At 37.8% G+C, this 22,025-nt stretch overlaps 1 protein-coding gene across 1 annotated transcript in view; it reads right to left on the bottom strand.

Annotated features, from left to right (window-relative positions):
- Window positions 1–22,025, bottom strand: part of IQGAP2 (IQ motif containing GTPase activating protein 2) — a gene marked incomplete in the record, with an annotated part of 4,327,392 nt that overhangs the window by 1,244,494 nt on the left and 3,060,873 nt on the right. Inside the window, 1 exon segment of the mRNA XM_044063965.1 lies at window positions 16,813–16,884. Coding sequence (XP_043919900.1) covers window positions 16,813–16,884 — 72 coding nt within the window.

Raw genomic sequence — 22,025 nt, 5'->3', positions numbered from 1 at the left:
CTGTGGGTTTGGCAGGGAGAACCCGTAACTTTCTAGCAAGTTCCAAGACTAGCTCAGTAAAAAAGCTATGGTCAGTGCAGTATATGGGTGAGTCAGCAAAACCCAAGTCAAGTCTTATTGTTAACTGTCGCAATTGCGGAGCCAATCATAAGTCTAAGAGAGACAAGTGCTTAGTATTTGGTCAGCAATGCCACAAGTGTGAAAAATGGAACCACTTTCAAAAATTTTGTAAATCAGGCAAGCCTCATTCAATTAAGAAAGGTCACTCAAAAAAACAACTTGGTCATGTAGAAAGCTGCAACTCTGCTTTCTATGTAAATGGTTTATCAGTGGTCGGTGAAAAGGTTAATGCAGTAGAGTTGTTAGCAAAGAACAAAGTATTTTGTACTGTCCTGATCAATGGCAAACCCACAGAGCTCAAAGCAGACACTGGTTCAAAGTGTAATGTAATGTCAGCAGAAACATTTGCTAAAGTGAGAGCTGGTGAGCAACTTAATTTGGGCAATTGTGCAAAGCTTGTTGTTTATGGAGGTGAGGAAATTCAAACCAAAGGCTCAGTAGTGCTTTCATGCTATTCGGCTGGGAACAGTTACAGCTTTCAATTTTATGTACTCCAAAGACCTGTGCAGTCGTTATTAGGTCTCAGGGAGAGTTTAAGAATGAAACATTATTTTACCAAAAAAGTACGTCATGTAAGCACATATCCCAGTTCCAGCATCTGTGATGCTATTTTCTCAGAGTATGCTGATGTGTTCGACGACAAGTTAGGCAAACTTCCAGTTGTGTACTCCATGAAAGTAGACCTAGAGGTCAGCCCAGTGGTTAGACCAGCAAGGAGAGCTCCAACAGCTATGCAGAACAAAGTCAAGGTCCAGTTAGACAAAATGGTGCAGCAAGGTGGATTTGTCCAGTCACAGAACCAACTGAGTGGGTATCTTCCATGGTAGCTGCTCATAAGAAAAATTCAAATGAAATAAGATATGCATTGAGCCAAGAAACTTCAACAAGGCATTAGAGAGACCTCATCATTCTGTGTGTACAGTCGAGGAGATTGCCACCCTCATGCCAAATGCCACTTTTTTTTCTGTCTTAGATGCAAAGAGCTCATGTCGGCAAGTGATGCTTGATCGCAAATCTTCATTACTGACTACATTCAAGCATGCCATTTGGTAGATACAAATTCCTCAGGAAGTCTATTGGAATAAATTATTGGAATAAATTCCGAAAGTGAAGTCTTTTGGCATGCAATGGAGTAAACCTTTCAGGCTATCCGTGTGTAATAATAGTTGATGATTTACTTGTTGGAGGCAATGGTGAAGCAGAAATTGACAGAATCCTCAGGGTTGGGAGGGTGGCCTAATGGTTAAGGTGTTTGCCTTACAAACACAAGGTGCAGGGTTTGAGTCTCACAAAGGATAATTGGCTAGGCTTAAAATGGCTTGCAAGGGCAGTTAGCTTAGTACCAATCTATGAACCTATGAAAGTTCTGGACAGAGGGCGTGAAGTGAATTTGAAGCTTAAGCCTCTGAAATGTAAATTCAGATTAGCAGAGGTTACTTATGTAGGTCATTTAATTACCAATACAGGGTCACAACCAGACCCTTCTAAACAAGCAGCCATTCTTGAGATGCCCGCTCCAGACAATGTCCAAGCCTTGCACCATTTTCTTGGTATGGTTAACTATTTGGGTAAATTTAACCCTGACTTTAGTGAGTTATCAGTCCCTTTAAGAGACTTGACATGCAAATATGTTGCCTGGTCATGGTTAGAACACCCGAGAGCATTTGATAACCTCAAACAGCCAACCCACCTGCATTCAGATTTTAAGATATCCACAAACCAGTAGTCCTTTCCTATGATGCTTCAAAGTTTAGTCTTGATGCAGTTATTCTTCAAGACTGACCTGTTGCCTATAGATCTAGAACTCTTACCCAAACTGAAATGCAGCATGGTCAAATTGAGAAGGAACTTTTGGCAATTTTGTTTGCATGTTCGAAGTTCCATGATTACATTTATGGCTGAACTATCCAAATCGAAACTGATAATCAGCCTCTAGTCACTATTTTAAAGAAGCCTATGCATTCAGCTCCAGCAAGACTACAAAGAATGATACTCAGATTGCAAAAGTACAATTTCAAAATGGTCTATACAAAAGGTAAACTTCTTTAACTGGCTGATACCTTATCCAGATTGCCCAGAAATACTACGGAACAGCTTGATGCACAGAATTTTGACTTTGGTGTTATGGAAGTGTGTAATTTTTCTACTATGAGACTTGATGAGCTGAGAGCTCATATACAGACTGATCCAATTTTGCAAAAGCTCAACCACTTCACCAATGTAGGATAGGCATCAAAGCAATCTAGTGTACCGCCAGAAGTATAACTTTACTTTCCATACAGAGATGAGATGCTGATGGAAGATGGTATAATTTTCAAAGGTTCTAAAAGTTATTGTTCCTACTTCCTTGCAGTGTGAATACATTCATATTTTACATAGTGGTCGCCCAGGTTCCGATTCTATCAAAAGAAGGGTGAGAGGACTAGTATTTTGGCCTTCTCTATTAAAAGACATTGATAAAGTGCTTTCTTCCTGTTCAGTATGCAACAATACTAACTTGCATTTACAAAAAGAGCCATTTCAGCTAAGTCAAATTCCTGAACTACCTTGGTCAACAGTAGCAAATGACATATTTGAGTGGGAACAATCAGCATTACTTAGTGTTAGTAGACTCTTATTCGAACTGGTTTGAGATAGATTTGCTATCTAACCTAATGTACATGCTGTTATTACTAAGATGAAACGTAATTTCTTAGTCCATGAGAGTCCACACAAAATTATTTTTGACAATGGTACCTAGTTTACCAGTCACTTGTTTCAGAGATTTGCAAAAGAGTGGGACTTTATTCATGTTACTAGTAGTCCTGAATATCCACAATCAAACAGCCTTGCTGAACATGCAGTAAAGAGTGCAAAGCAATTACTAGAGAGGTCAAAGCATGACAATACCAATATATTCTTGAATTTACTTAATTTCATAACTATACCCCCTGCAACCTACTTGGCACGCCTGCTCAGAGACTATCTAGGCAAACCAGAACAACCTTACCTATCAGTTCTAGTTTGTTGGTACCTAATGCTAAAAACAAAAAGGCAATCAAACACCAACTTTTTAAGAAGTGTTCTTCTCAGAAGTCCACTGATACAATGAGCAGATTTCTTCATCCGTTAAAAAAAGGAGAGACAGTGAGAATGCAAATGGTGAAAGGTTTTGATTGAATTGGTCAAGTGAGAGGTATACATGCCAAGCCAAGATCCTACTTAGTGGAATCTGAGGGTATAGAATACAGGAGAAACAGCAGGAATCTTCTTCCTGTATCAGAAATGATATCTCAGCATCGTACCTGTGATACAGACTCTCGATCTCAGAGTAACTCTGACAATGTTCATACTGAAGAATATGTCTCAGTATTCATTCCCGTTCCTATCCCCAAAGTTGAACATTCCTTGAAGACAGTCCCCATTGCTAGAATCAATTCTGAGTTCTATGTTACACAATCAGATCGTACTTCAAGACCTAGTGTGAAATACACAGCAAACTGGATACAATTGTTTTGTGTGTGCCCAATTTCGTATGACTGCATGTCAAAGAATTAGTTCTGCATACCGCATGTCAAAAGATCATTTCTATAAACTGCATGTCACTGAATAGTGTCATTTAGTACGGTTCATTTTTCGAAGAGGGAGGATGTAGAACCTTTTGTTGTACCTTTTGTACCTTTAAGAAGCATTTCCAAATGTAAGCATGTGCATATATAAATAGTAAGCATGTGCAGGCAGCAGTGCCATTTTGAGAAAAGCCAGAGTGTTAACACGTACGAGTGTGGTTGGTCAGTCTGTTTATAAGTTTATTTAAGTTTAGGTTACAAAGCCTCATTCCTGATGTGCTTGTGTGTAATAAAACTGCTTGAACTGAACCCATAACCACTTGTCTGTTTTATCCTGACTGGATGAGTGACAGTATCCTTGGCAGTTTTGTGTCTGGTTGCATGTCACTAGAAGACAATTTGATAAAGAGAAATGGCTTGGAGAAAACATTTACTGAAAGCATTCAAGTGTTTTCTCAGCTGTGTGAACTATAAAGATGGACAGAAATCAAATAGCACTTACTAATAGCACACACTGTACCATGCATCATAGCATGACTAACCTTTCTTTTTGGTTAACTTTAGCCTGTGTGGCTATCAAATTATAACTTTTGTTCTTATTAGAAAGCAAAAACTTCAATATTTGAAGATAAACACAGTTTTGTGTATTATTATTAATGTAATAGGTTTTAGCGGGGTTTGGGGGGTTGTTTGTTCTGTTTGAGGGCTTTCAAAAAAACAAAGTTATGTAAGATGTGGCATAGACTCAAATGGATAGGACAAGAAACAAAGACCAACCTTCCGAACAGTACATGCATGTAACAAAACTTGGAACTAGACATTTAACAAAAAAGCAGTTATACATAAAATATGGTAATAACAACTATATAAGAAAATGATGCTTCCTGTAATGTCTTCCAATCTGAATGGTCTTACAGATAAATATAAAAATAAAGAGTAGTGACCAATATTAAAAATGTAGAGTGCAAATAGCTATGCTACAGGAGATGCACCTGGAAAAAACTGAACATGTGAATTTGACAAAGAAAGGTTTTCAGATTGTTATTCATTGGAGTATCTGGGGCAAAGGAAAAGACGAGTACCTATATTAATTGCAAGAGAAGCTCCAGTAGTGATTGATGAGGAAAAAAATATAATAATGGAAGACATACAGTATATTAAGGGGATGCTGGAAAGGGAGAAGTATTACACTGGTATACGTTTACATTCCATCTAAAACTGCTATAATGGAGCTTAAGAAAATTCTGGGAGAAATAATCAACTTTCAGCAAGGAATATTACTTAGGTGGAGACTGGAATTTGGCTTGCAACAGTGAAGATGTGTCTGGGTGGCCTAGAAGGGAAAATACAACACAGCAGGTTATATTTTTGAAGAAATGTATGAAAATGACATGGAAGATGTGAATTCAGTATTAGGAGTTCGGATTGAATTTACATATTATTCTTTAAGGTATAAAAACTGGGCTAGGCTAGTTAGAACTTACATCTCACAGGAACATGTGCATTTAACTGAAGATCTTGAAACGCACCTAATAACTATTTCAGATCATGCGCCAATAATAACTAAAACAAAAATTCAAGGTAATGAAATAAAAATCACATACTGGCACTTTCCCACATATTGGCTGAAGAGAGAGGAATTTAAGGAATGGGTTTTAATATTAATTCAGGAACTATTAGAGAAAACAGAAATTTCTTCTGAAAATATAGCTAGAGAGTAGGATAAAATTAAATTGGAAATGAAGGAAAGGGAGATATGGCTAAGAAGTAACAAGAATTATTTAGAGGGACTGAAATTATAAAATAGGGGGAATCTCATAAGAAAAGGAGCAACTGCAGAATGCTAAACAGAAAATAAAGGATTACCTTGATAACATGCACACGTTTAGAAAGACTGCTGTTAAGCAACTGTTTTTTGATAATAAATCTAGAGCACAAAAACGACTCAGACAAGACAGTGGAAAGGGCCATCAGCAAAAGCCTATAACAAGGAAGATACCAAGAGACCCTGTAGAAGTATTAGAAATATTTTGAAAATTTTATGAAAATTTGTATAAAGCAGAGAAATATGGAAATCAAGAAAAGGTACAAATGGAAATGTTTATGGAAGAATTAAATACGTCAAGGTTAGAGGTCGATGAGGCTCAATTTCCAACAGTTAGGACAGGAACAGATGAGAGAAAAATGGCTATATATAACCAATCTACAGGAAAGTCCCCAGGAATAGATGGTATTCCTGTGGAAGTTTGGAAGCTAGTTGGGAAAAAACTGATAAAGATCTGGAAGGTTTTGTTTAACAGCATTTTAAGAGGCATTAAGAGTACCAGCATCCTGGAAAATGGCGGTGGTAACGGTAATACCTAAAGAGGGTAAATATCCATCAGATCCAGCTTCATACAAGCCCACTTCAATACTAAACCATGACTATAATGTGCTTATGTATATAATGCCTAAAAGAATGGCAAAGGTAGTACCAAACTTGATAGCTATGGATCAGTGTGTTATTGGTGGGTCTTGATGCAGGGAAAGCACTTGACAGAGTAGACTGAGACTTCATGAACAGGGCAATGGAAGCATTTGTTTTCCCTGATGCAATTCAAAGGTTGATTAGGAGTATATATGAGGGATTGAAGGTGAAAATTAAAGTGGCTGGCATCCTGTCTGATAACTTCTGTTTGAGTAGAGGAACCAGGCAGGGTTGTCTGCTTTCCCCTTTGTTTGCATTATATTTAGAACCACTGGCAAAGTAAATAAGGGACTCAGAAATTCAAGGATATAATTTGTATGGCAATCAAGAAAAGCTGGCTCTATTTGCAGACGGTGATATTTTATATATGACAAAACCAGAAAGGGACATTACAGTGTTGGGGAACATTTTAAGACAGTTTCAAATCTTCTTGGGATACAAAATTAATAAAGCTAAAACAAAGGCAATCATGGTAAATTATGTACCCACACACAAATTGGTCCAACAATAACCATATTTATGGGGACATGATAAAATGAAGTATTTAGGAGTAAGGATTAGAAATGACTCTGTTGTGGCAGCTAAGGATATGTGGGAAGAGACTAAACAGAAGACAATACAAAAATTGAGAAACTGGAAGCTTTGTTATATGGATACGGATACTAAGATACAAGCAATTAAAATGTTTTTAGTCCCTTTAGTCTTATACATACGTCAGGCATATTTTTATCAACCAGAGGAAAAGGTGCGGATAGCAATTAAAGAGTTGAAAGATTTTATCTGGGAAAGGAAGACAGCAAGGACCCAAGTGGTATACGCTGATTCTTCCAATAGAACAAGGTGGACCAGACTTAACCAATTTGAGGGGGGTATTTTAGAGCAACACAGTTAAGGCTCTTATACACAACACAAGTAGAAAACTATAATTCAAAGGGGAAAGGAATGATGATGATGGGGGGAGCTCAAGAAATAAGGAGAGACTGGGATTTTTGCTGCAGATGCTTAAGGAGAGCAACAAAAATCATAGAGTATAACATTCATAAAACTGTAGGGAGTATTCTAAGAACTAAACCAGCAGGAGAATGGAGAAAGAGATTGTGCTGACGGGGATGACTGTGGTTAGGGATACAGATAATAGGCAAGAGGAAGCTGGAATTTATTGGAGAAAACTGGCAAAGGAACCCAGGTATTGGGAGCAAATAACCAGAAAGGGAAAGATAAGAGAATGGGAAGAGGCCAAGAATGTATTTGGACTGCAGGTTAGAGATTGCCTTCCATATCAAGGGTTGATTTAGATATCAGTGTATAGGCAAAGAGAAAGAAATAGGGGAGGGGTCCTAAATTAAAGACCATCACTGGTAGAGTTGTTAACAAAATCTAGAACAGAAGCTGCCAATAAAAAAAAAGAATAATTAGTATAGCATATAAAATACTGCATGATAATTATAAAACTTAATCAGAGGAGCTTAGAAAGGATTGGGGAGAGAGAATGGATAAGCAATTCACAAAGAGACGATGAGGAGATGTATGTAAATCTCCCAAATATGCAGCAAATGTCTAGATTTAGTAACCTTGCCTGGAAGTGTTTACATAGATATTTTTATACCTCAAGTAGACTCAAAAGAATTTTTCCTCAAGTGGATAGCAAATGTTGGAGGTGTGATGGGCAAGAAAGAGGTGGTTGGGAACATATCTGTTGTGAGTGTAGTGAGCTGGCGGACTTTAGGGATTCCCTGCAGACCGTTCTGTTGGAGATGCTTGGTAAGCAGATTAGATTGACTGGGGAGATGATTTTTTTGAGCTATGATACAGAATCGGAATTGCCTAGACATAGTAAAGCCTTGCTGAGTCTAACAATGGTGGCTGCCAAAAAAGCAACTACTAGAAAATGGAAATCGAAGTCTAGACCAACTTTACTAGAAGTAGTGAATATAATCACAGAGATAAAACAACTGGAAATGGGACCTTTTGAAAAGGGACAGGGCAAAATACATAACATAGGAAGAAATGGGAATTGTGGGAACAATATATGCAGGGAAGGAACAAGGTTTAAGAGGCAGGATTTGACTGAGCCATATAATGCTCAACTGACAATGACTGGACAGATTATAAGTGATGTATAATGTTTGCAACTACGTTGTTTCAGAGGTGTTTGCGATGTATAATGTTTGCAACTAAAGTGATGTCAGTGTTTGATTTTCTGTCACACATGATAATTTAATAAAGATGTTTACTGAAAAAAAGAGTCATACATAATGCAAACAATGAGTAGTGACCTGTGCAATACAAGACAGTTTTCTACACAATAAGAAACTGTAGATTGCAACATTACTCATGCCTTCACAATTTGTCAGAATAAACTTTAAAATATGAGCCTGACAAGTCAAAATTCCAAAAACGAAAGTTCAGAAGAATATTGTTTCCCCATGCCTATTAATCATTTTCCCATTCTTATTAGAAAGAACAGGATTGGAATTAACTAAGTGCTGGGGCAGGTTTCAGAATTGTGTATAAAAATTTAAGAGAGACAGGAATTTTCTGCAGCCTATCTGCCTTTTTAGGCACAACTGGCTAACTATTAGAAAAACTGCAGGCATTCAGATACACATCTTCTAAAGCAGACAGAACAACACATCTTCTAAAGCAGACAGAACAGGAGGAACAGGTGTAGGTTCTGGGAAATCCTTCCATAACAACTCAGTATTCTCTGGGGAATGAGAAACCTCAGTGCTCTCCCAGTGAAAACACTAGGACATTCTAGCAACAGTCTCAGAGAAAGAGAAACGTCCACAGGGAAAATCAGAAATTGAGCTCTCCTACGAGTATGAATTACAAATCTGAGGACAAAAGTCTGAATTCATCCTCACATCTTTATGTTCAGATTCAGAATCTTGAATCTCTTCAGGAAAAGAGGAATGCCTCTATTTTACCAGAAAAAGGATCAACAGCCTGAATTAAATCCTGAGCTAGTCCCAGTAAACTACTTCTATCCCAAAAAATTGTGGATGAATAGATAGATGCTTCGTTTTCTCTTTCTTTTCTGACCGGAAAAATGGAGTCAACTGTGTTAACAATGGCAGCAGCTGCTTCGCAGCGATAGGCACAGCATTCTACCCAAAAGGGAAACCTTCCCTGTTCCCTCTCCCAGGACTGACAAAAGTAGCTCTCCCTTGCCCACTGAGGGGATTCCAACAGCTGCAGAGGACATAGCTAATCCCTGGTCCATAGTGGCTGTAGGTTCTACACCAGAGGGATCCAGGGTAAAAGACGAATGGCCTGAGGTACAACAAATAGCCACAACAGAGTCACCCACCTGCAGCTGAAGCAAACTGACAGCCTGCTGTGGTGTCAAAGGCTGTTTGCTTAATTGTTTCTTTTTGCAGCTGGAAGAAGGACCAACCATGGGATTTGTAGTTTGTTCCATGGTCAAGCCAAAAATGCTGCCTCTTTCACTGGAAAGACAAGCGGCAAATGCCAATAAAACTACCAGTCCACAAAAATTACTTTTTTGACAAAAAAAATACACATTAAAAAGCACTTTAAAACACATGGTAGCCCCAAAATGAAAAATAAACAATTTCTCCACAGAAAATATTTATGTCGTTAAGTGATGGTTTAATAAAGAAGTTTCTTCTTTAAAAAAAAATAAGGGAGCAGGAACTAAATAATTTATATAATGTTGGTTAGCTTATATGATAAATAGCAATATATGTAAAGCATGATGTTTGTTAATTTTAACTTAACACAGTTTGATTACTTTTATATATACTACTTTTAAACTAACACAAACAATTGCACCATTTAAAAGAATGTTAGTCTTGAGACAGTTCATTACATAACACTCCTAGCTTTAAAATAACTTGCCTGAACAGCAAAGTAATAAAACATTAACAAAACTTAAGCAAATGGGAGTTTTTCTTTCCCAAAAGGAACTTATCTGCCCTGCAAAGGAAAGCACAAGCCAACTGTCAATCCTTGAAAGCCTCAGAGGAATGCACTCTTCCATTGCAGGAAAGCTCTGAAGGGCTTCATGTCCAAACTCATCTTTTAGTCAGCTCAAGCTGCTTGACAGCCTGGGGCATATGGAAGGTGCCCTGAAGCTTTGAAAGCTGTCCGGCCACTATATCCTTATCAGGATGCAACCCATATTGCTAAGTCTACTGCAGCAGTGATCAATGTGAAAAATATTATACACAGGATGGTAGCAGCAAGAATTGCTGGAATATTTCCTAAATATCTCTGACATTAAAAAAATTCCCCTAGTTCCAACACTTATTTAAGCCATGTGAAAATCACATGTATTGCGTGACCACACAAACAGATTAAAACTTCACCTACAAAAACTTTAAAGTGCAGCAGGCCAAACTCTTTAGAGGACAGGTTAATATCCAGGCTGTGACAGAAAGAAGACTATAATCCAGGAATTACATAGGATTTGGACAAAGCATACCCAAACCACAACTCTTGTAGCACTGGTAATATCTTTGTTCAGGACTTGAATGCACTAGAATCAACAAAACTCTCACTGGCTAGGGCATAAAAGTCTGCTCATCTCCACAGTTATGACATTCTGCCCTGCAATGCTTGTAAGCATTCCTTTCTTGCTTAGTTAAAATGTGCCCAGGTTGCTCAAATTAAATGATCCTTGAAGATCTCAAGGTGTACTAAACAAAAGGACCATTTACTAGAAGTACAAGCTTAATTTTATATTCAACAAGGTTTGCGGCCCCCTTTTTCCTTTAATATAATTCTCTATGACCTGTGACATACAAGAATGGTCCCCTCTCCAGAAGAGAAGACTATCGATGTTGATACTGACTTCAGAAAAAGAAGTTGCAACAAAAACTAGAGAGAGAACAGTACCCTGATACAAAGGAGAAGAAATAGGTAGCAAAGTCCCATTATACCTAAACTCCAAACAGCAGCTCTAGCTGTTTCAGCAATGCAATCCAAATTGTCAACATCATTACCTCCTACACCTTAACATGTATTATCTTTATTTTGTGTTTCCTTGTTTATAATGTTAATAAAGAAGTACTACATAGAAATAATTTTGGAAAGTGCAATTAAGAACAATGAAAAACTACTCTGATAGGCTTTTCAGCCACAGAAAGCATCTTTCTTACAGGAACCTGAGCTAGATGCAATGTTGGACAATAGGCATGGCCCTGTTTTAACAGTTGCAAGCATTCAATACTAGGGACATTAAAGGAGATAAAGTTGTGAGAACATCCTCCTATGCATCTTTTATCACTATTTGCAGAAAATTAATATGGCACTATTTATTTATTATTTATTTACATTTGTTGACTGGGAAAGTCTGACTGGATGCAGGTCCATTTTCAGAGGAGGCCCGGGGAGAAAAGCACCAAAAATTAAAATATTACAGACATAGTAACAGATGAAGAACATAGTACATTCAGTAGATAACTAGCATCTGTTCCATCCACGAAGTCATAGCAGATAGTAACAATTGTTACAATAAGAAGTTACTGCCGTATAATAAGTAGATAGGCATGGAATTATCAGAGCTTGCTGTAATCAAAGGTAGTTTGTGGGGTGAAGAGTGGTAGAGGGTAGATGGGGTGGGAGAAGTTAGAGGGAAGAGTTACAAGGGCATAGCCAGCATGTTTTTAGGTGCGCTGTAAGTAAAGCTTTGAAGTGGGTGCATGATGGTACAGAGGTTATTGTGGGGGGAGGGTGTTCCATAACTTGGCTATAGCACTGGAGAATAGTGCTTCTCCAGCAGTGTTATTGGCTCTAGTAACCTGTAATTGATTTTTGTTACTGGATCATAGTGGTCTGGTGGTGAGATAGGGTTGGAATAGATTCTGGAGGGATGGGACCCTTAGAGGATGGTTTACTAGTTTGTGGGAGAGTGAGAGTTGATACCGGTGAAGGAGTTCTAGCTAGCCTAGTTCAGTAAGTGAGAGACAGTGGTGACTATGGTAGGATGCCCTGGTGGCGAATTTGGCAATTTTGTTGTAGCAGGTCTCAAGTTTACTTAGATCGCATTGCCTTAGGTTGGGATATATTGGAGAGGCATAAAGCAGGGTGGAGATAAGGTGCGAATTTGCAAATGAAATCCTAGCTGCTTTGGTGAGGAGTTGATTATTACTGTATAAGACTCCAAGTTTTTTGTGGTCTTTTTTAGGTCATGGATATGTGATTGTCAAATTTGAGATTGTTGTCTATTTCAACTCCTAAACATTTGGTGTGATCTGTTGGGTGGATAGTGGTGTTGTATTTTGCTGTGATGTTAAAGTGAGTTGTTTTGAGTATGTTTGGTGGGTTCAAAGATGAGTTTAGTTTTGTTTGGGTTGAGTATTAACTGGGCATCAGATAGCCAAGTTTCAACAGAGGAAAAGGCATCATGAATGAACTTTTGCAGTTTGAGTAGGGACTGGGCTGAGCAGATGATGGTTGAGTCATCTGCATATTGTAGGACTGTGCCATGTTTGGTGGCAGAGGCTAAATTATTGGTGAAAATAGAGAAGAGCGGGGGTCCAAGGTATTTGGGGAGATATGTAATTTTGCCATACAACAGATTGCTGGCGGTCAGACAGGTAACTCTGAAACCAGTTGGTGACCAACTGAGAGAAGGATAGGTTATTGAGTACAGAGATGAGTTGTGCGGGACCATGTCAAATGCTTTAGATAGGTCTAGGAAAGTAGCAGAGGAGAGATGGCCATTGTTTTTATGGTGAAAGATAGTGTTAGTAAAAGAGAGTAAGGCAGTGTTGGTGCTGTGGTTTGGTCGGAAACCATGTTGAGTATTAGAAAGGAGGTTGTCTGAGATTTGAGAGTGAATGGCATCTCTCTAGTATTTTGGAGAGTGGAGATAGAATCATTATGGGGCGGTAGTTGGTTAGTTCTGTGGAGGGGCCGCCTTTGTGGAGGGGAATTATGTGTGATATTTTCCATAATGTAGGGATGTAGCATTCTGACAGAGATCGGTTAATCAAGATTGATACTGGGTAGGCTAGGGAGTCAGCTGCAATTTGTAGGAATTCACTTGGGAGGTTGTCTACTGCTAATTTTGTGGGTTTAAGTTTAGTTAAAAGTTTTCTTATGTTGAAGGTAGGAATGGGAGAAAATGAGAAGAGTGTGGGGAGATTACAGGATGAAGGTAAGGGGTGTAGGGGAGGGGGGGTTGTGTTGTCTAGCTAGTGATAGTATGGTTTGTGTGAAGTGCGTGTTGAATGAGGTAGCAATATTTTTTGAGAAGTGAGGAATGTTAGGTGGACGGGTACTGATTTTACCTAGGTGAAGGATGGAATTTATGGAGGTCCAGAATTGTTTGGGGTTGTGTTGAGAGGAGTTGTGGGCAGACTGGTAGTATTGGATTTTGTCCTGCTTTATTAGCTTTTTGACATTATTGCGTAGTTCTAGGAATTTCTGTCTAGCTGAGGGAATTTTGGTTTTGCACCAGTGTTCCCAGGCTTTATAGCTGTTTTTCATTTCTGACATAGTGGTTTTCTGTAGCCATGGGGAGGGTTGGGCTTTGGTTCTAGTAAGTCTTATGTGGGTGTGGTTATTTAGGATGCTTAGGAAGGTAGTATTGAAAAATTGGACTGCGTCATCTAGGCTAAGGTAATTTAGAGGGTGCCAGTTACATTCTTTGAGAGATGAGATGAATGAGATTGGGTTAAAGAGTAGTTTTTTACATATTTGATGGTAGATGACAGGTTTAACCTGTTATAGGTGTTTTTTGAGTAGGAATGTTGGGGAATGATCACTGAGGCTATCTGATAGGCAGCCTGCTACATAGGACTGAGGAATCTTGATGACCAGTATCCAATCCAGGGTAGTGTGCTTGTTGGAGTTATTTATTCTGGTTGGTGACTGGACTAGTTGGGTGAAGCCATGAAAGTTTAGATGATGGGTTGGATGGTTGCCGCAACAGGATGGCCAATCAATATTGAAGTCACCTAAAATTATGGTCTCTTGGGGGAGATGGTGGATAGTCCAGCTGAGGAGGTTTTCTAGTGGAGAGATATTTTGGCCAGGTGGAAGTAGCATCCTATTATGTTGGTTTTATTTTGGTTTATATTCAGGTTGGTATATATTATTTCTTCACTGGCAATTTGGGGAGCTGATGAGTTTAGGATCTGGATGTTTAGATGCTGTTTAAATATTATAGCTATACCACCTCCTTTCTTGTTTAGTTGGTCTAGTCTTAGTATGCTGTAACCATTAGGGAGGATTTGCTCACTGGTAATGTGAGGTTTTAGCCAGGTTTCTGTCAGAATGATTATATCTGGGGAGTACAAGTCTATGGTGGCATGGAGTTTGTGGACTTTGTTGGTTATACTTCTGATATTTAGGCTTAGCAAGAGGAGGTCATTTGTTTTTCTACTGGCTGGGATTTGGGAGAAGTTGTGGCTCTGTCTGATTATTAGAAGTAGGGTTGGAGATGGAGGGGCCAGGGTTGGGGTGGATGTCTCCACTGAGGGCAAGTTTTGATATGCATGATGTTATTACTTTTATCAGTTTGTGAAAGAGTTTGCATTTTAGGGAAACTTTATGATTGAGTGCAGTCAGTAATATATGTGTTGGGAGGGTTAAATTGTAGGGATGCATTTAGTTTGAGTATTTTAGTTGATAAAATACGTGGGGGATGCACAGGGATGGTTCTTGAGTTGGTGGGAGAGGAGCAGAATGAGGGTGAGTCATGAGTGATGGTGTGAATAAGTTGTACAGTGGAAGTGGTTGAGTGGGGGTATAATGGAGTTTTGGTAAGATGTTAGATATGCAAGGAGAGGGTATGCAAACAGTATAAGTATGGTATGCTTATTCATGTTAGCAGAAGAGGAGGAGCAGTAGTGGGCAGATGGCAGAGTTAGAGTTGGGAATAGTGTTGTGGTTGGTGGCAAAAATTATGCGAGGGGTTTATTCTTCTAATAAAGGTAGGACCACTGGGGGAGGGTGAGAATTGGGGGCAGGATGGGGAGCGAAGCGGGCAGAGACCTGTTAGCTGCTTTTAGGAGAGGTTGTGGGCTGGAAAACAATCACATAACAGAGAATACAGGCCCTTATATAACTTCTGTCCTATGCATTCCTAGTGGGGAGGAGGGTAGGGACTAATTGCAGGAGGAGTCCTGTTGGAGTGATTGACAGGTCTCGCAGCCAGATTCTGAAGGATGGACAATTCAAACAAAAACAATCAATTGACTCAAACTGTAGGTAAGTGATATGGGAGAGAGTACCAAGAGAATAGAACTGCAGTTAACTAAATGGCAGCACAGTTCAAGGGGGGAACTAAACTAGCACAAGTTAATTATTTTTGGTGTTATTAATTCTGGGGTAGGGCAGTTTAGTTTGGAAGTGGATAGTTATTGCCATATAAATATAGTCTAATATTGACTGGTCACAGATGAAACTGGGGAAAAAGGCACAGGTTGGACGTAAAAGCCATAGGTAAAAATATAAAATTTTGCCTTGTAACTCAGAGAGGTACAGAATCCAGCAGTGTGTCATCAACTAGTGTCTGAAATGGGGTCTTACAGGATTGGAGTTAGGAATAAAAGTTGGAAAAATGCACTTTCACCTGCAACAGTACATTTCAAGTATTTCTCCTCAAAGATGCACCCAAAATCTCCTCAAAATTTGTATAAAACTGAGATACAACTATAACACAGATTCTAAGCAGATAAGATAGTCCATTTTCTTTTGTCTGGAACCAAACTTGTGCCACTGCCAGAAATAGTCTATGAAGAGAAGAAAAATTGTACAATCAAGAGAAAATGCACCCTCACTGACTGCTTTTTTCTTTAATGTAGGTCACCAATGAGACCAAGGGCGCATATCTGAAAGATTAATTAATTTCAAAAGCAAACAAAAAACATTTACAGTGGATGTCTGACAACAGCAACATCACCAACATGTGGGTAGCACAGTGGAGCTTAGCACTGGTGCTCTTCAGAGCTCAGTTCTTGGCTGTGATGCTTTGGTGTTTGTATGGCACCCACTTCTCCCCACATCCATGTGGATTTTTACAACATATTCTGTTTTTTTCCCATACACCAAAGATAGATCAGTGACTTGATGATTATCCAAGCTGCTTATAAAGTTATGGGTACAGATGCGGGTATGTTCATAGATTGGTACTAGACTATCGGCCCTAGGGCCTATACAAGCCTAGCCATAACAATTCCCTGGCTATTTCTTCCCACAGTATTTAATTCCCTGGACCCCTGTCTAGCAGTGCACGAGTCTTGCTGCAAAAGACTGATGTTTGAATTAGGATTACTTTATCTGCCTTTCATCCAGTGAATACAGGGATAGGTCTACCTCCCCTATGACCCCAAACTGGATTAAGAGGGGTAATCAGGGGATTCATTTATATTTATGCATAACCTTAACTTTTTAGTGTATTAGAATATGAAAACAGGAACACAATTTCACTGCAGAAGTAGGACAGAAAGTCACAGCAACATGGCAGGCAAAAATAACAGGTCAAACAATATGCACAGGACTCCAACAATAACATGTAGTACTTCACAATTTTTCAATGGCACAAAATGTTACTGCTTTGCACCAACTACTTTATTACCTTTTTATGCAGAAATACACAAAAAGCATCTTTGAAAAGGCATATTTTAATTCCAATAAACTTCAACCATGTGTCCTCATATGAGCACAGTTTCACTGCATGCATTCACTAATAAAACTTACATGATCCTTGTAATACTGTAGCCGTTTCTGGTATTGTTTCCTTACCAGACACATTTTGACCCATGACTGAATCTACAGAGAAAAAAGGGATAAAACTGAAATATACTTTTTATAACAATGAACAGGATCACCACACTGAAAGAAAATTCTATTTTCAAACTTGGAATTTCAACTCATCAATGATTCAGCTTCTGTACTATGTTAAAAATTCTACTATGTCTACTTTGGTGAGCAAATTATTTCTACTTTTTACTTACAGATATTCATTCTGAAATCAACCCAGAAGAATTGTACAACTTTTATACATAAAATAAAAGCTACAATAACTTAAGAAAAACGGAAAACAGTTGTATGGGAACGATAACAGCATATGACATGCTCAAATAAACTTTTATTATTGAACAAGAAACATCTTTATTAAATGATCACTTCTAACACAGGCAATCATACATTTATATAAACTAAAAGAAACCATACTGACATAATTTTAGTTGCAAACATTATACATCACTTATAATCTATCCAGTCACAGTCAGTCAGACATTACATAGCTCATTCAAATCCTGCCTTCTTTTAAACCTCATTCATCATCTGCATGTACTGTTCTGACAATTTCCATTTTTATTTAATTTGCTCCTACCCTTTTCTAAATTTTCAGTTATTACTTCTGGTTTAGACTTCAATTTCCATTTCCTAATAATTGCTTTTTTGGCAGCCACCATAATTGGTCTCAGCACAGCCTTACTACGTCTAGGCAATTCAGATTCTGTATTATAGAGCCCAAAAAATGATTTCCTTAGTCATATCAATTTGCTCATCCAGTATTTCTGATAGAGTAGACTGCAGTGCTTTTTTAAAGTCTTCCAACTCATTACACTCCCAGAAAATATGTTCCCAATTACTGCTTTCTTCCTCATCACACCTCCAAAATGAGATATCTACCGGAGGAAAAATACTTGAGGTATAAAAATACCTATGTAAACACTTCCAAGCAAAGTTCCTAAATTTTTCTAGACTTTGTTGCTTATTTTGGAGTCATACATATATCCCCCCATTGTTTCTTTGTGAACTGCTTATCCAATCCTTTCTAACCTACTGTGATTGATTCTTACACTAATCATGCAATATTTATATGCTCTACTAATGATTCCTTTTTAAACAGCAGCTTCTACAATGGATTCTACTTGATTAGGATCCCACAAGTTCTTTCTGTTTGCTTATACTGTGATAACAATTCTTGATAGGGAAAGACACAATCTAGCCTGCAGTCCAAATAAATTCTAGGCTTCTTCCTATTCTAGTATATTTCCCTCTCTCTAATTACTTGCTCCCAATACCTTGGTTCTTTTGCCTGTTTTCTCCAATAAAGTCCAGTCCCTTCTCGTCTATTGTCTGCATCCCTAATTGCTATCATCCCTATTGACAGAATCTCCTTGTTCCTTGAGACTCCCCTTGTTTCGTCATCATCGCTTTCCACTTTGAATTATAGGTTTCTGCTTCTGCAGTGTACACGAGTTTTAAATACCCCTTCAAATCGAGTAATCCAAGACCACTTTGTTCTACTGGAAGAATCAGCGTATCTAGTTCCTCTACAGGATCTCTCGTAATCTTCCTCGTTACAGGCTCCCTAAGATTGGTGACAACCCTTTCTACTTTCTGCTGCCTGAGTCATTGTGCTAAAACTTTCTGTGCTCTGGAGTTATAAAAAAAGATAACTATCAGCAATCTTTCCAAACTCATGCATACTATCAAGGTAATCCCTTATTCTCTGTTTAGCATTATGCAATTGTACCTCTTCTTGTTCTGTGACATTCCCCCTGTTCTGAAATACTTTAACCTATGTCTATCTAAATAATTCTTGTTGCTTCTTAACCATATATTATTTTCTTTTATTTGCACCCTATTCTTAAACTCCACTTTAATTTTATCCTACTCCCTAGCTATATTTTCATAAGAAATCTATATCTTCTCTAATAACTCTCAAGTAATTTCCACTACCCATTTCTTAAATTCCTCTCTTTTCAACAGATAAGTGGGAAAGCAGTAGTGTCTTGTTTTTTCCATCACCCTGCATTTTTATTATAGTTTTTATTGGCGCATAATCTGAAACAGTTATTGAATGCATATCAAAACTTTCAACTAAATGCACATGCTCATTTGAAATATATGTTCTGTCTAGTCTAGACCATTTTTTTTATCTTGGGGGAATAAAATGTAAATTCACTCCAAACCCCTACTACTGAATTCTCATCTTCCATGCCAAATATTTTCATATATTTCTCCAAAAATGTAGGCTCCTTTGTTATATTTTTCCCTTCTGGGCCCTCCAGATACATCTTCACTGTTGCAAATCAGATTTCAGTCCCCACCTACAAGTAATATTCCCTGCTTTTCTCCCAGAATTTTCTTAAGCTCCATTATAGCAGTTGTAGATGGAATATAAATACATGCCAATGCAGCCTGCCTTCCTTGCCAGTAGCCCCTTAGTACTACAAATCTACCATTATTTTTTTTGTCCTCTTCTACCACTACTGGAGCTCCTCCCGCAATCAAGTACTCCTCTTTTCCTCTGTACCACATATTCTGCTAAATAACCACCCTGAAAACATTTCTTTATCAAATTCACATTTTCAGTTCTTTCCAAATGTGTTGCCTTTTGTAGCATTGCTATTTGCACTCTAAAATTTTCAATACAGTTCACTACTCTTTCTTTGTTTGTTTTTTTTTAAAAGACCATTTACATTTCAAGATAATACAGAAAGCGCCATTATGTTAAAAAGTTATTATTCCTACCTTTTATGAGTAACTTTTTTGTCAAGTGTCTAGTTCCAGATTTTATGTTACATGCATACACTAATGTTTGGCAAGATGAGCTTTTATACAGTTACTTCTTGTCATATCCATTTGAGCCTATGCCACATCTTGCAAAACATTTTGTTTTATTGAAACCCTTCAAACAAAAATAAAAACATACCCCCAATACATCCCTAGAACCTATTAACTTACTACACAAAACTGTATATACCTTGAAAGAATAAAGTTGTATCCTCCTAATTGGAACAACAGTCTTAGACTGACAACCACACTGTTAGACCTGGGTTAACCTAAAAGGAAGGTTATCCATGATAAGATGCATGGTACAGCCTGTGCATCTAAGTGCTGTTGACTTTTTCTTATCTTTATTACTCTCCCAGACTGGGAAAACACTTGAATGTTTTCAGGAAGACATTATTGCCTAGCCATTAAACAAAATAAGTACTCTGTTTTTATTGCTCTTTATCAGAGACATGATACCAGACACAAAGTTACTTCTACAAGTGCTAATTATTTGTTAGACAATTTTTTATTTGCTTTCTCTTAAACTTGTTGCTAAATCAAGCCAATGGCCTTAATCCAGTCATTCCCCTATGCAAGAGTGAAAAAAGTGCATCAATTTTTCTTGTATCCTGAGCTTTTCACCAGAATTGTCTTTGTTTTTACATTGCAGTGCCTTCATTTCTTAAAAGAGAACAAGCAGAAAGAAATAAGGGAAAAGCAGGGGGACCTATTGACTTTACTATCCCCATTACACTTGAAAATAACCGAGAAAACTTTATAGCATATAGATTATATTATGCATTATAAAAAAACTACTATTAAGGACAAAATTTTATTTACTTAGAGAGAACTCTTTCCTTCCTCTTCCCCCTCCTAAATGTTCTTCCAAACATTAATGACATGAAGTATGGCATATGCTTTTTTGAAGTCCCCTACAAGTTTAACAGTCAAAAAAGTTCAATATTTTGAGTTTTTCTTGTTCTGTCATGTTTCACAAGTATAATTAATGCTTTGTAATGCCACATTTGTTAATTTCTGAGCTTCTAGTTTTATTCTTGTTGATCTCCATACCCTAAATCCAGGCTCTGCTTCATCTCCAATGAACTTCATGTTCTTCTAAACTCTTATGCTTTTTTCTCTCTCTAGCATTTTTTGTGGAAACATTGAAAGAGATTTCACTGGTACAGTGTTTCTGTGATCTTTGTTACCAGAAGAACAAGAAGCAGAATCCCCTCCTGTTTCATAACTCACTTTTTGTTGGACAAACCTTTGTATTTCCTCTTTAGCATGCTCTGCATCAAAAATGTTTTTGTCCCTCCAGGAAAGAATATTCTGATAAAATGGGCACAGCAGCTGGATTCTCACACACCTGCTTCTCCACATTCCCTGATTAGTGGAATAAATGTATTGCTCTTCTGTCTGGTGTAAGGGAGTAATCATTTTTCACAAACATTCTACTGTCTCTCACTTTTAGTACTTTGTCCTTCTGCCATAGGTTTGTTAGAATCAACTCCTTCTCCTGGTAGAATTGTATCTTTACTACTAAAGGTCTAGGTTGCTTTCTTATGGTCAGGTTTAGAGCATACACATATATAATGTGCCCTTTCAATTAACAACTCCTGCTGTGGAATACCAATCCAATTGCTTATTTGTGCTTTTATAAAATTAACACAGTCTGTTCCTTCCAGCTTCTCTGGTATAGCAGAAAACCTCAGGATTCCCTATGTGCTCTGTCCTCAAATTCTATTACTTTCTGAAATATCTCTTCTTGAGCAGTCTCATATTCAGCCAGTATTTTTTTAATTTCAATCTCTGATTTTTGCAGTTTTATCACCCTATCTGAATATCTTTTTCAAGCTTCCTCCATTTTTCCAACTTTGTATTATTTGAGTTTTTATACTCCTTCAGTGTTTTACTTATTTTAATCAGCTCTCAGTGCATTTTTACATATTTCCCTCTATTTTACTGGAAGTCGTGTCTTGCACCAAAACTGGAGCTTGCACTGCTTTTTGCTGAACAGCTGCAAAATTCTTCCCAATCAGTATTTTTTCTCACCCTATTTAATTGGTTTTCTTTCAGGTTTGCTGAATGTCTTTTCACTTGCATCCAGCCAGTCCACTTACTAGCCAGTTACTGAAATTTACCAAAAAATATGAGTTTACTGACTCTCTCTTCCGAGTTTCTGTTTTCACACTGGGAGAGCTGAAATTAAGCTGTTACTTAATGTGCAGCCATCTTGGAAGATGCTCATATTAACTGTTGTCATAAATACTAATTTAAGACCCATGTTAAAGATCACCTTGCATTCTTATTAAAAACAAAAAAAAAAACAGGATTCAATCGGTACTGCTTGTAAGTAAAAACAAAAGATGAGTGCTTTCATCCTTGTCAGAGCT

This window comes from Protopterus annectens, chromosome 2.part2 (assembly GCF_019279795.1).
Source record: "Protopterus annectens isolate FY-2018-M chromosome 2.part2, PAN1.0, whole genome shotgun sequence".
NCBI classification, from domain to species: domain Eukaryota; kingdom Metazoa; phylum Chordata; order Ceratodontiformes; family Protopteridae; genus Protopterus; species Protopterus annectens.
The sequence above is the reverse complement of the archived record's forward strand: the minus strand, read 5'-3'. Positions and strand labels throughout refer to the sequence as shown.